The sequence below is a fragment of the Colobus angolensis genome, unplaced genomic scaffold (assembly GCF_000951035.1).
Source record: "Colobus angolensis palliatus isolate OR3802 unplaced genomic scaffold, Cang.pa_1.0 Scaffold324, whole genome shotgun sequence".
Lineage (NCBI taxonomy): Eukaryota > Metazoa > Chordata > Mammalia > Primates > Cercopithecidae > Colobus > Colobus angolensis.
In genome coordinates, this window is record NW_012116533.1 from 1,640,729 (window position 1) to 1,655,569 (window position 14,841).

Consider the following 14,841-nt stretch of genomic DNA (forward strand, 5'->3'; position numbering starts at 1 on the left):
GGGCCAGAGGGTGGAGCTGGGGGTTTGGGGGTGTACCCGGGGGCGGGAGGCTGGACCAGGACGGCTCTAAATTGGCTGGAGGGGCCCGTCGGCGGCGAAGTTGCTAGCTGGGGGCAGAGACGGCCACGCGGTTGCAGGAGTAAGCGATCCCTCTGTGGCGAGTGCGTGAGACGAGGAGTCCGGCGTCCCTGCCATCGCCGTCGCCCTCCCCGCCTGCCTGTCCCCGCTAGCTCCTCTCCTGGCCTCCGCGTGTCCCCTAGCTCTGACCCCTTTTGGCTCCCGGTTCGCTGCCGCAGCACTGCCGGGTCTCCTTGGCCCCCGCCCTGACCCTCTCGGCCTCCGGCTTCCCCTGACCCCTGCTTCGCCACTGCCCCGTTCCCCTTTTCTTCCCTCGCTAGTTACCCCTCCCGCTTCCTAATTCCCGATGCAATTGCCTCTTTGAGACCTTTTTTTTTTTTTTTCCTCTCCTTCCTTTTAGATTGGCCAACGGCTCCTTTCAACCCTGCCTCGTTGGTGGCCACTGGAGAAGCGCGGGGGGCTCCCCCAGACAGCCGTGGGGACAAGTTAGAGCCAGCACTTTACCCCGGGCCTTGCGTGTAGCTTCCCCTCCCCTACTCTCGGTGCCCTGGTGTCTGGAGGGGGGTTGTGGGGTGTGCCCGCCTTACATGGTCCACCACCCGGGCAACCCTCTGGGCTTGTGTTCCATCTCACTCTTGCCTCCTGCACTGTGGTCACGGAGAACCACTTTGCATCATGTCCCGGTATAGCTACCAGAGCCTCCTGGACTGGCTCTATGGGGGCGTGGACCCCAGTTTTGCAGGCAATGGGGGCCCCGACTGTGCTGCCTTCCTCTCTTGGCAGCAGCGGCTGCTGGAAAGTGTGGTGGTCCTGACCCTGGCCCTGTTGGAGATCCTGGTGGCCCTGCGGCACATCCTGAGGCAGACGAAGGAGGACGGTAGGGGTAGCCCTGGCAGCCAGCCAGAGCAGGTGACCCAGCGGCCAGAGGAAGGCAAGGAGAGCCTGAGCAAGAATCTGCTCTTAGTAGCCCTGTGCCTGACCTTCGGGGTGGAGGTGGGCTTTAAGTTCGCCACCAAGACCGTCATCTACCTGCTCAACCCCTGTCACCTGGTCACCATGATGCATGTGAGTCTGTTGACTTTTTCCTAGGCAGCCTAAGTGATAAGAGTCATTTGTGTGCTCAGGACACTCCATAGTGTACAGCATCTCATCCCGGTGGGGAGTTGGGACCCTTAAAAATGATTTTCCAGCGAGTGGCTGCCTTTGTGCCGATTTCAGGTTTGGCTTTCTTTCACCTTTGCACAATGCGTCAGCCCCACAGTGGAGGTGAGGAACCTTGTGCCTTAACCCTAGGAACGACTGGCACTCACACTGGCTGCCCCTCCCCTCCCAGCCCAGCCCAGCCCAGCCCAGCCCTGCCCTGGCCTTTCACAAGCAGGAAGTCCAGCGCCAGCCAGGTGTCCTTTCTGAATCACATCAGTGGACCATGACCCAGCTCCCTTGCCTTCTGTGGTAGTTAATTTCCCAGGGGCCTGGTGACACTCTTTCCTGGAGGTGGTCACATAAACTTTCTCATCTACACTGTGGTACTTTGGGGAAATACTTTTGCAGGTTTCTCTTAATGACTGTTTCATTTGGGAGTGTATGTGCTCTTAGAGTGAGGTCTGCCTTTTCATTTTGAGGCACTGGAGCAGCACCAAGCTCCTACTAAGTGAGTTCTGAAGCAGGTTCCCAGGCTGACTTGTGAACTTGGGGCTGGTGATCATTCTGGTGAGAGGGTATTTCTTTTTTTGCAAACCTCTCCATCTCATCACTGTCATTCTGTCTCCTGTGGTCATAGTCCAAGGGTGCTTAGGAAGCTGATTTCTTTACCTCCTCGACTTCCACCCATTAGCAGTGCTAAGGAAAACAAATGGGATTGAAAAGGCAAGTTGCCAGATACATAAAAATAATCTGGGTGAGGACCAAGAGTGAGACTGTCTGTACTCAGCCTGTGTGGAGAGATGTTCTAAAGCTATAAAATCATGGAGGAGGATGAAGAGGAGACTGGGAGAGCAATCAGTCTTTTTTAGATTTCAGACTGTGGAAAACCCGGTGTGTTTTATTCAGGGGCAATTTTGAAACCTGTCATTAGCATCTTTACTGTCTTTATGTTTGTAGAAGGTTATTCTTTGGAGACTTGTGACAGCCTAGCTTGGGGCAGGAGGTTGAGATTATTATCTCCATTTTACAGGCCTGGCGGGGTTTATGAATGACAGGTCATTTGCTTGCAGCCAAAAGGTGAATTAGTGCTTGGGTTGGAAAGCAAATTCATCCACCTTGAGGTTGTAAACTGTTACCCCCAAAGTGAGGGTGGCAGTGGGTGGTGGGGCAGTCCTGTGGGAAGTGTCAGGCAGATAAGCACCACGCTGTCTACTCATGGCTTGGATACTTGCTTGCACTGTGTTCCTAGGAACTCATTTGATTGCAGGCTCCTGGATGTGGTGAATGACCCCGGCCCCTTCCCTTCTTGCAGATACGGTAAGAAGGTGTGGATAGCTTTGGAATAAAGCGGCTGTTTTTGATTGGGTGGCGTAAGCATCCGGGTTGGAGTGGGCAGCATTTTTTAAGAAAGGGCTTCTTGGGAAGTGATGCCATTCACAGGAAGTCCAGGGCTGTCCTAGCTAGACCTTCTGTGTAAATTTGAGCCAGTCTTCTTTCTTTCTTTTTTTAATGAATGGGCTTTTTGTTAATGATAGGAAACAACGCATCTCAGCCGATGCTGTGTGAGGCTGTCGGGACAGGAGTGCTTTTTTTTAGGATGGCAGGTGGTGAGGGTCAAAGGGTGCATCTTCTACAAAGTGGTCTTGAGGCCTCTGGCGACCACATATCTACAAGGTCAACAAAGGACTAAATTCAGCCTGGCTGCTGCTAGTGTGATGACGTCAAGACTGGCAACACCATGGTTTTTAGAAGAAAGATTTTTAGAGGCTCTTAGAGGACTCTGGAGACCTAGTGCTGGCATTAATTCATTGTGTGACTTTGGAGAAAGTACTCTTCCTGGCCCTCAGTTTGCCTACCTATAAAATGAGGCAGAGTTGACCTCCTAGCCCTTGACAGTCTATGTGATTCTTGTCCCCATAAGTCGTAGATGGGTATGCGACAGAGAGCTATCCTGAAATGCTTTTGATCTCCTGTGTGGAAAAAAAAGGAAGCTAGTTTCTTCTCTATAGAAGTCAGGTGGCCAGTCCCCATTCATTGTTTTCTCCCTGTGTCTCTCCAGTAAAGTAAACTCAGCTGGGCCATGCTTGGGAACACATGCAGAGGATGATGGCACTTTAGGACTTTTAGGGGGCATGGAACAGAGGCCATGCCAAGGAGTTCTTGAGCCCCATCAGAATTATGCTTCTTTGCCCTTTTCTTCTATATCACTGCTTTGTATCATTTAAATAGTAACCCCTGGCGTACCCGGAGACCTAGCCTCTGATTAATCCAACTTTCTACACCCTCCATATGGCTTTTCCTGGGAAGCAGGAATGTATGGATTTTTAAAATTTGATGAGTCCAAAAAAAAAAAAAGATTAACAGCAGATGGTTGGAAATAATTTTCTGACTTGGTTGCAGCAGTGACCAATAATAGTATGTATACCCAGCATACCATAATACCTTGCATTCATCTAGCACTTACTGTTCACAAGGCACTTTCATATACATGGTTACATTTAGCTTAGGCCTGGAGAAAGGGATGTTACAATGTTTCCTGCAACAGTGTATATTCCAAAGAGCAGATACCAAATACAAAGAAACGTTTAGCAAGTTAACTAGCTGAATTAGGCTATGTTGTAGTGGCAAATTCTGTGGAATTTAGAAGTCCTAACAAGGAAAGAGAGATACTAGCTGAAGTGAAAGGGATAACTTAGCAGAGACATGTCTGACGTGTGTCTCTCAACAGGATGACTCAGTTTGGGCTTTATAAAAAGGCCTTCCTCAGAGAGTCAGTGTAAGTTTGTAACAAGTGAGGTATTGCTTTAGGCCAGGAAATAGATAAGTTGGAGGGAAATTGGTTAGTCTCCCGGTCTCTCATTTTTCAGTCTGCAAAATAGTCATTCCCAAGGCCTTGTTACACAGGCTCTCCTCATAGCCATGCTGCCTTTGGGTGACTGCCAACTTCAGTAGCATAAGGAAGGGCAGTACTTGTGTCCAAGTTCTATTATTGATTAATATTCATCCTGTCAGGTTTCTTTTTGGCCTTGTCTGATTTCTCAAACGTGTCCTGGGACTGTAGACTGATACAGGCATGTATGGTTGACGTTGCACTATCTCATAGCTAAGACTCCAGCCAAAGATACAATTTGAGTGTTCTCAAGATCAGCAAGCACCAAGGTTAGCACATGGTTGCTAAACCCCTTGCTAAATATCAGTGGTGTCTATCAATTATACCAATAAATGTTTCTTCAAGCATGGCTAGTCCCTTTTTGCTTATGATTTTGGCAGGTATGGGTGACAGGGAGTGAATTTATGGAGTGACTGTACTGTCTACCAAATATCACCCAGTAAGTTAGTGGCACAGGTGGCTTTAGAACTGAGCTGCCACAGTGGGAATCTGGGCTTAGCAGGAAGAGATTCTCATAGCTATTTAAGTCTTAAAAATCTACAGTTTCTCAGCAGAAGGGTTAAAATGCTGGATAGTTTGACTGATGGTTGTAAAGACTGCTGGTCTTAATTTAGTGGCCCTTTACCCTCCTTGAGTGCAGTTATATTGACTTTGTCTTAGAAACTTAAGGAAAAGATCCCATTTGGGATGTCTTGTTTAACTGTCCAATTCCTGTTGGTTCTGTATGTGTCTGTGCCAGCATCTCCTGATTAGGCACAGAACTTAGTGGGGTGCAGCATATGCCATTTAACCCTCGATGTCTATGCGCATAAGGCAGGCTGTATCCAGGCTGGACATTTGGCAAAGAATAATTGGTGCTGTTGACCCCTTAGTCCCAAGCTGTTGGTTTTTAGTGAGTAACGCTGAATCCCATCCTTTTTTAGAGTTGCTGTAGCTATTTGATTTTTTGTCTTCTTTATAATATATTAGAAATCTAACCTCAACCAAATATGGCTTACCCGCTTTGGGTTCACTGATTTTCTTACGTCCTCCCTCCTTGCTAAAAGTATAGAATGACACACACTCAGAAAGTCCTGGGCTTTTCGTGAAACCCTTTGCAACTCGCTGAATACACACTGTTGCATTCCAGTTGTTATGTGATGAATTTGTTTTAGAGAAAACCTGATGGATTTGGGAAACTTGGCTTTCTGTTTTCCCCCTTGACTTCAGACCAGACACACCTCCTCATTCTCCATCTGTTGTCTGGAGCACTGATTATCATTCCTGCTTGGAATTGACGTTGGTGGGTAATGGGTACAATAAGGGATCCAGCCATCTGCTGACAGCTTATCAGATGCACTGTGTCCTGTGTCATCAGTCCAGGGGGATACAAGGAGATGATGTTTATAGGGGCCTCACTAGTGAGACATGACATTCCTTTTTAGTTTATTTCTCCCCCCAAGGAAATTTGCAGAGAATTTTTCCATCTTTCATTGTTACAGTCTTTGGGGGTGTCCATATAAAGAGAGGTGCTGTGGATTGGTGAATTAAACAACCTACAGACAGCCCCGGGATTTAAAATTATGATGCTAGTTTTGCTCATGGCTTGCTACAGGAACCTCAGCAAACTATTTAACCTTTTCCTATCTCAGTCTTCTCTGTGAAATGGGCCATGTGGAAATGAAGCACTTGAATTCTCTGAATAATTATGTGGTCACTTAAACAGAGAAGCTGGGCAGAACTGGTCAAAGATGGCAGATGACCAATATTGTTTTAACTTCATACTCAGAAACCGACAAAGCTCAACTCCTTACACCTATCTTGATAGCTTCTAGAAGGCATTCCTCTAATCATTTTTGTTACTTTTCTCTGGATCCTTGCCTGTGTCTGGATACCTTTCTGATGCATGGCCTATAAAACTGGACACTGTAAACTTACGAGAGGTCCAGCCCACACCAAGCAGAGAGGTAATATTTTTTTCTCAGTCTTTTAATGCCTTGCACCTGTTAATACAAGTCAGCTTGCTTTTAAATAACAGTATGTTGTTGGCCTCTACTCAGTGGATGATCCACAAGCTCCCAGAATTTTTATTCCTTTGCCACACATGTGCCACCTTCTTCTCAGTCTTCATGGGACTTGTTTTTAGTTTCCTCCCCTCTATAAATACTCCCCTGAAGATTCTCCTCTACGAAACCTTTCCAGAGGAGCCTGACCTGACTCTAGTTATTCCAGTCATTCCAGTAACACTTTTTGTCCTCCTTTCCCAGCCATCTGAATACTTGTCAGAATGTTGGGCTCTTTGATGAATACCTTTGTATGCATGTAGGTAATCTTGTGTTTGGCCAGATCACTTGTTTTTTTTTTGCATTTTTCTTTAATGTTTCTCTACCATTAGTGGGAATACTTTTTTAAAGTAAAGGAATAGTGGGTTTTTCCTTTGTAACTCCTTGTAGAGCTGAATATAATACTGTATATGCACATTAATTGTTTAATGTGTACCTGGATAATGGTGACTGATTGATTGGTGGAAGTGACTTTCTGCTTTCCTTTTCTCTTTCTCCACTGGTGGCCTTATGTTCCTGTTAAGAGAATCTTCCGACCGGGCATGATGGCACACGCCTGTAATCCCAGCACTTTGGGAGGCCAAGGAAGGCAGGCGGATCACGAGGTCAGGAGATCGAGACCATCTTGGCTAACACGGGGAAACCCTCTCTCTACTAAAAATACAAAAAATTAGCCAGGATGGTGGCACACACCTGTAATCCCAGCTACTTGGGAGGCTGAGGCAGGAGAATCGCTTGAACCCGGGAGGCAGAGGTTGCAGTAAGCTGAGACCGCGCCACTGCACTCCAGCCTGGGTGACAGAGCAAGACTCTGTCTCCAAAAAAAAAAAAAAAAAGAACTTTCTGCCTGTTTTTGAAATAGCAACAGGAGTGAGGCAATCTCAGCTCCTGCTCGCACATCTTTTTGTAGAATTTCCATCACAAAGAACTGGTTATTAGAATCTCCACTCTTGGCCCAAAGTGTCTGTTTGCTTTTCTCCCAATCAGGAAATTATGCTGTTGGATCTTGATCTTAATCTCTTGGACATGCCAACTTTCTTGCTTCTTAATATCATATAAATAAAAAATGTTATTAAGCCAGAGCCTCACTTTTCCTTTTTCTCTCCTCTTGTATTTTTCAGTGGATACCTCATTGTTGTGCCTCATTGAAATGAAGAGCCAGGTTTCTCTGCTTCTCCCGGTCTTTCATATATTTTGTTAAATTGAATATGTCTTGTCTCAGGTGCTCCTCTCCCTGCCAGTAACTGGCTGAGTGAACACGAAGAGACTATGGATGTGGAGATCAGGGATTGTCAAACTTTATTTGTAAAAGAGTCTCTTGGAAGCTTGTTATAATGCAGATACCTTGTTCTCTACACAGTGATTCTGAGCAGGTCTAGGGTGAGGATGGGAATCTGCATTTATACCAGCTCTTGGGTGATTCTAATGCTGGTCAGCCTTGGACCCCACTTTCAGAGACATCATGTAGTGGCTGAAGTAATTAGGTGGGAAGTTGGTTTCAGTGCCCGTCCTAACTGAGCATGAGTCTGGGTGATCTGTGGGCAAGGCGTTAAGTCTTCTGGCACCGCCTCAATACCTGTTAAATAGTGTGATTCAGATTAGAGGATGAGGGCCCCAAGTTATTGTGAAGAGGGTTTTTAGGTAGCTGTAGAGTTCCAGTGGCTTGTTTGGTGACTGTTAGTTATGTCAATGGAGTATTTCAACCAGGCCACCTTTATTACCTTCCAGTGATATACAGAATATATCCTTCCAGTCATTCTATATCCCCCCCTTTCCAGTCTCTAAGATCTGCAGGGACTAACGAGGGAATGTTGACACATGGTTGTTGCATGCTGACTCTGTTTGCAGGACTCTTGTTTTAAATGTTCGTGGGAGTTTATTGTTTCTTGCATTCACTCAACAGATATTTATCGAATGCCTATTGTGTGCCAAACATTGGTGCCAGGCATTTTAGATTCAAAGAGAAATAAGAAGCAGTCATTGCTGATGTACCTTCTAAAGTAAAAGCAAAACCAAAAAAAAAAAAAAAAAAAGCAGTAGCCTTTGCCCTCATTTTGCTCACAGTTTTGATGAGATGGACAAGGAAATAGATCAACTAAATTACAGCATTACATGTATAGTAACAGGTTTGAATGAAGCATACAGGACAGGGGTCTTTTTTTTCCCTTAATGCAATTAAGGAAAGCTTCCTAGAAGAGGTGGCATTTGAGCTGGCTCATGTTAGCTCCATGAAAGCAAGGACCCTTGGTTTTTGTTCTCTTAGTGCCTAGAACAGAGACTGGCTCTAGTAGGTGCTCAATAAATGTACTTGAATGAGTAGGAGTTCATTGGGTGATGGAGGAAGGAAAGCTGTTCTAGGCATAAGAAACAATAAGTGCAAAGGCTATGTGCTATCTCCCCATTTCTCCTATTTAATATCTGTTCACTTACCCAGAGTTCAAGTGGACAGGAAGTGGATGGATGTGGAGAGCAGTGATTGTCAAACTTTATTTGTGAAAGAATCCCTTGGAAGCTTGTTATAATGTAGATGTCTAGCTGTCTTCACAGCAATTCTGAGCAGGTCTAGGATGAGGATGGGAATCTGCATTTATAACAAAATCCCAGATGATTCTAATGCCTGTGAGCCTTTGACCTCACTTTGAGAGATCCTAACATAAGTTCACAGAGTTGCTTCCTCCTTCACAGAAAAGTGTCTCAACTGTAACCTGGAATTATTTGCTTATTATTATCAGGGGTAGATGTCTTCTCCCTTGGCCAACTAAGTGAAACTCTAGGAATGCTCTGTTATTTCTAGGCTGTTGATAAGCGAACTGCAGATGCCCTTGCATCCTTGATAGGGGATGAGATAGAAAATTTTGTTCTCTGTGCTGTCCCAAGGAGGGCCCACACTGTCAACGACAGAGGCATAGAACATTGGGGTAAGTGAGCGACATTAAATGTGAGAAATGAGGAGATAGCAGGCATCCCACCTGCAACCAGTAGATGATTTTTACTGGCTTGTGGATGGTTAGTGCTCAAAAGTTCACAGCGGCACTAATGAAATGTGGTGCCATCTTTCTACCTTTCTTTTTCATATCTCTTCTTCCCTGTTTCCAAGTCTCTCCACCTGATCCACCCCACACAAGCTTGCCTTCTTCCACAGTACTGCAAGCTCCAAAACAATCCTTTCTGTAATTCAAAATGTCCATCTCTTCAGAGGAGATGATAGCCATGAGGGGATTAGGAAGAAAGCAATTTTATTTCAGAGGTTCATACTGAAATGTGAGTGGACAGACTCCACTGGGCGTCAGGGAGAGGATAAGTTTTAAAAAAGGGCCTGTTACCCTAACATTATATCTAATTGGTAGACTGTGTCTAGTGTTTTTAAGCAGATGTCCTTTCTCATGTCCCTTGCTCAGGTTTTGGCCTCTTCTCTCCCCCTAAAGCCCCTGATCAGGAGAACTGGAGTTATCTATGCCTTGCCACCCTACGTGCTGACCCCCAGGGTTTCATATTATTGTAAATCTCCCTCCACAGTGCTTGGATGCAGCAGTTAATCTGAAGGCCTGGGGAGGACCCCTCTTCTGGGCACCAGTCAGTCCTCTGTGTTTACTCAGCTCTTTCCTGGCTACACAGGGCAGCGCTTGCACATCTGTCAGTTCATGAGCATCAAGGCACTTGGACCTGTTACCAGCATGAGATCCTGAAGGGGAGAGTTTGGGGAATCTCTTGATTGGTTTTGGTTCCTGTCTAGTAGCTGCTGGAGGAAATGGCAGAGGGAGGAAGGATAATATGAGTTTTATTCTGAGCTGGGTGGTGTTGAGGGAAGGGAATATTGCAGGAGCCAGGAAGTCAGACAGGATTGGCCTGTCTGGCGAAAACAGTGCAAACTCTGCCCTGTGGCCATGTGTTTAGGTGGGTAGGAGAGGGAGGAGTGAGATCATCTGGAGGGGAAAGGAAGCATGGTACCATCCTAATTCTAGCCAAATGCCTTCAGTCTCCCCATCTCCATCACATGCCAGTAGTGGTATAAAGTCAGGGTGTATTTTGCCTGTGAACTGAATTGTCTTTGCCAATCGACCAGCTGTGTTTGCAGAAAGACTCTGACTGACTGTGCTCTGGCTGTTGCTAGCAAAGAGACATTTCATTCAGGTGCTGATTAAATAAGGTGCAGAGCCAGATTGCACATTAAGGCCCTTAACTATGGCTCTGGGAGTCCTGGGTAAACACTTACTAGATGTTCTGGACAGAGCGCAAAAAGGCTAGTAGTCAGGTGTTCTCTTCAGAAATCAGGTTGAAGGAAAATGGGGTAAAGAGAGACTTCTATAAAGAGTTTTGATCTTCTTTTCCTACATTAATCAGATCTGAGTGGCTGGTATGTATGCATCAGAGCCAGATAAGTTTCCTCATTGGCATTTACTTGCCAAATTCTTGCTGGGACGTTGTAGGCTTGGACTGGGACACAGCGGGGATCCTGACTTAAGTAGGGCAGTAGAAATGCTTCATTTTCCTAATGCATGTTCAGCTTGGTGGATAGAGCCTTTGGACCATATTTCCTGGGTTTGGGTTTGAGCGCCATCACCATGTGACCTTAGGCATGTTACTTGGCTGCATCTGTAAAATGGGAATAATAATAGGGTTGTTGTGAGGGTTTAATAATTTAAATCAAGTATTTAGCAGAATTTCTGGCTTACTGTGTGCACTAAATAAATGTTAGCAGTTTTTTAATAATAATAGTATTACTTAACATTTCAAGATCATAGTGGTGTATTGGGTAAGAGTATAGGCTCTAGGGTGGTAAAAGCCTAGATTCAAATTCTACCACTAGCTCTGTAACTGTGGGCAAATTACTTAACCTCTCTGAGCCTGTGTTCCCACATTCATAAAATGGTATGATCAAACTTGAACATTACCAGAGTTGTTGTGAGGATTAAGTGAGAAAAATGAGAGAATATTAATAAAGCATTTAAGATAGTATCTGGCACATAAGAAGCATTCAGTACATATTTTTTTTGTTTGTTTGTTTTTGAGATGGAGTCTTGCTCTGTTGCCCAGGCTGGGGTGCAGTGGCCGGATCTCAGCTCACTGCAAGCTCCGCCTCCCGGGTTTACGCCATTCTCCTGCCTCAGCCTCCCGAGTAGCTGGGACTACAGGTGCCCGCCACCTTGCCTGGCTAGTTTTTTGTATTTTTTAGTAGATACGAGGTTTCTCCATTTTGGTCAGGCTGGTCTCAAACTCCTGACCTCAGGTGGTCTCTCCGCCTTGGCCTCCCAAAGTGCTGGGATTACAGGCTTGAGCCTCTGTGCCCGGCCAAAACATTCAGTACATTTAAACGATGATGATGATGATGACAATGATGTCGGCAACTAAGATGGTGAGGGTGATGATGACGGTCATCATCATTCTCACTATGGCTGCTGCTTCGAGCCTAGGTGCCTGTTGTTGCAATAAGATGGTAGGGATTTGCTACAGGAAAGCTTTTCCAAGAAAATCTTCCCTGGCATCATAATTGTATGCAGTGGGCAAAGGTATTGGTTCCATGAAGTTAGCACCCATGTAATAATTTCTGCAGGACAGGGTTGCTTGACTGTTTGAGGCTTAAGGACATGTTTGTGGGTAATGTGAAGATACTTTAAATTATCCAGTCCTTTCTGGGTGACTGGGTGATTCTGTTTAAAATGGCAATTCTCCTTACATCTCTAAGATTTAAAGAATTTAGAGGGTGGCTCTCATTGTTGGGAAGCTTAGCTTTCCGGGGACCTATTGGCTTAATTATTACTGCTCTTTATCAGTGGGCTGGCTCCATGGTGCAAACCGTCTTGAGATTGGTAGTCTAGGAAACCAGTGAGTTTGTGACAGAAGTATGAAAGGAGTGAGTTTGGGGGAATGGGGTGGGCATAGACTGGTGAATGGGTTTTTTTTTTTTTTTACTTTTTCATTTATTTCTTTTGATTAAGGGGAGTGTAACTTTCTCCAGTGCCAACTATTACCAGAGTTAGATAACTATTAGAGGAGAAAAGGCCACCCCCAGAGCTCCTGGGTGAAAGGCAGGTTTCAAGTGGACTAGTATCTTAGCTGAAGGAGAAGCATGGTATAGTGGAAACTGTGCTGCTTTCAGGAGAAGACTTCACTATGCCTTGGGTTTTCGCATCAGCAAATGGACAGAAAAAAACCAATTATTCTTACATCTCTGGGATATGGTAATCCTCTCTCCTTAAGACCAGCTCTCCTCCTTTTCAAGACTTTGCTCTGGGGCCTGGTTTTCAAGACTGCTCTGGGGCCTAAGCATCCAATCACTAGAGAAGGCCCCCTTTAAGTGCAACCTTCTGGGGCCTAGACCTTGGTCATGTGATTTCAGGCCTTGAGATGTGGGGGATGTGCTGTATCCTGCCAAGGCCATTGGAAGGCCTCTGGACATATTCCCAAGCATTGTGGGTAAGAAGGCTGTTTCTTAGCCTTGGAGGTGGGAGAGTTGAGAAGGCTAAGGTCATGTTTTCTATAAACTGGTTCCCTGGAAGAGTAGCTGGTTTAGAGAGCATTTCTAAACAAACAGCAACCCAAATAAACAGCAGCGCTTGGAAATTAAAAGCTATGAAAGTTCACACATTCTAAGACCTAGGGAAGATTGTAACAAAGGGTCCTCTTCATATCGGCACTTGTTCTTTGTTGGTTTGCATTTGTTAAGAGTTTCCTTTTTTAAGTTCCAGGAACTTGAGTGTGTATGTGTGTGCCTCTCACTTTATTCTCTGCACCCTGCAGGAATGTTGCTCAGGGTCATGTGCACAAGTGCCTCATTATCAGCAGTGCTTTCATACTTGGTCCCTTGGGCTGCCACCGCTACTGGCTGCTGCTTCATATGGGTATTTCTCCTTATTTCCTGGACCCCCAGCCCCACAGGGAATGTTGGCACCCTGAGGAAAGGGGCCGCCTCTACATTTGGATCTCCCTTCTGCTGCGTAGCAGCTGACTTTACTCTGCTTTCAAGTTCACCTTTCCTCAGAATAGCCCTGCAAGCTAGCACCAAGCCAAGGTCATGTTTCCTTGCTTGCATGTGGGGTTTCTGGCCACTCAGCCAAGCGAACTGATTGACCCCCAGCCCTGTGGGGAATTTCAGGGGGTGTATTGTCTTGGTCATCAGAGTCAGGAGTGGCCTTCAGGCCAAGGCTGCGTTAGCTTTGTGGAGAAGAATGTGAAGCCCGCCGTGTCACAGGGTCTCCTGACCGGCTGGGTAGTGTTTGGCCATATCTCACAGCCAGTGCTGTGTTTGCTCAGATGGACACACATGGAAACCAGGCTAGGATCATCTTCCCAAATGTCTTACTCCCTGCTTTGGGTCTGTCCTAAAAAACAGTTTGCCAAGTACATTGTGGTCTGCACCTGTTGTTTTTTCATCCCCCTCTTCCACAGTCAGTTTGCAGTGAACGGAGGATTAATCCTGGCTCTTGCCACTTGTATTTTCTCTTTCCCTTCTTTCCTTAGTGTTGGATTTTTACTTTTCAGTTATAACTGTCTATGGACATTAAGGACAGCTGGTGCCCCTGCTCATTTAGTGCCTCCCTTAGGCCTTTTAATTGCTGGAAATGTGTAACAGGGTCAGATGGGCAAAAAAGAGTCGAATTTAGGAGAAAACTCACAATAATTTCTGGTTATCTTTGTACACTCGGAAAAGTGAGGACTAGTAGTAATAACACTTGTAACATTTTTGAATACATGTTAATGATGCTTTAGGCATGGTACTTAGTCTGCTGCCTGTATATTACCTCATTTGCAGCCTCCAGAAAGGTTGCTTTTGTTTCATGTATTTTTTTTTTTTTTTTTTGAGACAGGGTCTTGCTCTGTCGCTCAGGCTAGAGTGCAGTGGTTTGAATATGGCTCACTGCAGCCTTGTCCCCTTGGGCTCAAGCAATCCTCTTGCCTCAGCCTCCCAAGTAGCTGGAACCACAGGCACGCATCACCATGCCCAGCTAGTTTTTATTTTTTATAGAGATGGGGTCTTGGCATATTGCTTAGGCTAGTCTTGAATTCCTGGGCTCAAGCGACTCTTCTGCGTCAGCCTCCCAAAGTGCTGGGATTTTAGGAGTGAGCCACCACATCTGGCCTGTTTTCTTTGCTTCTAGCTGATTTCCCCTTTGGTGGACTATAGGCACAGGATGTTCTAGCTGTACTTTGTCAGGTTGTTAAGATGGCAGAGTGATACCAAGTCAGAGCTGAAAGAAACCTCTGAGATTAACTAATTTGTCTGTCCTTCATCCCTTGTTTTCCAGATGAGCAAACTGAGACCCAGAGAGGTGAAGTCATTTGTCCAAAGTTACAGAGCTAAATAGAAGCAGAGCTGGGTCTCCCGACTCCCATTTCAATATCACTCTATAATAGCACACATGGCCTCCTTCTATCCCTAACCTTCTGGCATGAAAGGAAATGGACTTTTCTTCTTACTCACTATTAGAGAAATGGAAATCTTGTGTTTTTTGAGCGTCATTGTTCATTGCCTTCTTGAGAGTGAGGATCTCCTGGCTGCAGGCCACCTTTTTTTTTGAGATGGAGTTTCACTCTTGTTGCCCAGGCTGGAATGCAATGGCGCGATCTCGGCTCACTGCAACCTCCGCCTCCCGGGTTCAAGCGATTCTCCTGCTTCAGCCTCCCGAGTAGCTGGGATTACAGGCATAAGCCACCATGCCCTGCTAATTTTGTATTTTCTTTTTTTTTTTT

General features: G+C 45.7%; 1 protein-coding gene across 2 annotated transcripts in view; it reads left to right on the top strand.

Annotated features, from left to right (window-relative positions):
- Window positions 1-68: 68 nt before the first annotated feature.
- The window catches only part of TMEM164 (transmembrane protein 164), a 181,695-nt gene continuing 166,922 nt past the window's right edge, over window positions 69-14,841 (top strand). The window contains exons 1-2 of one of the 2 annotated variants that reach the window (XM_011951675.1): window positions 69-139; window positions 479-1,143. In XM_011951675.1, coding sequence (XP_011807065.1) covers window positions 754-1,143 — 390 coding nt within the window. In that variant the 5' untranslated portion in view covers window positions 69-139; window positions 479-753. Of the gene's footprint in view, window positions 162-478; window positions 1,144-14,841 lie in introns of both variants that reach the window. The other variant, XM_011951673.1, reaches the window with a different exon arrangement.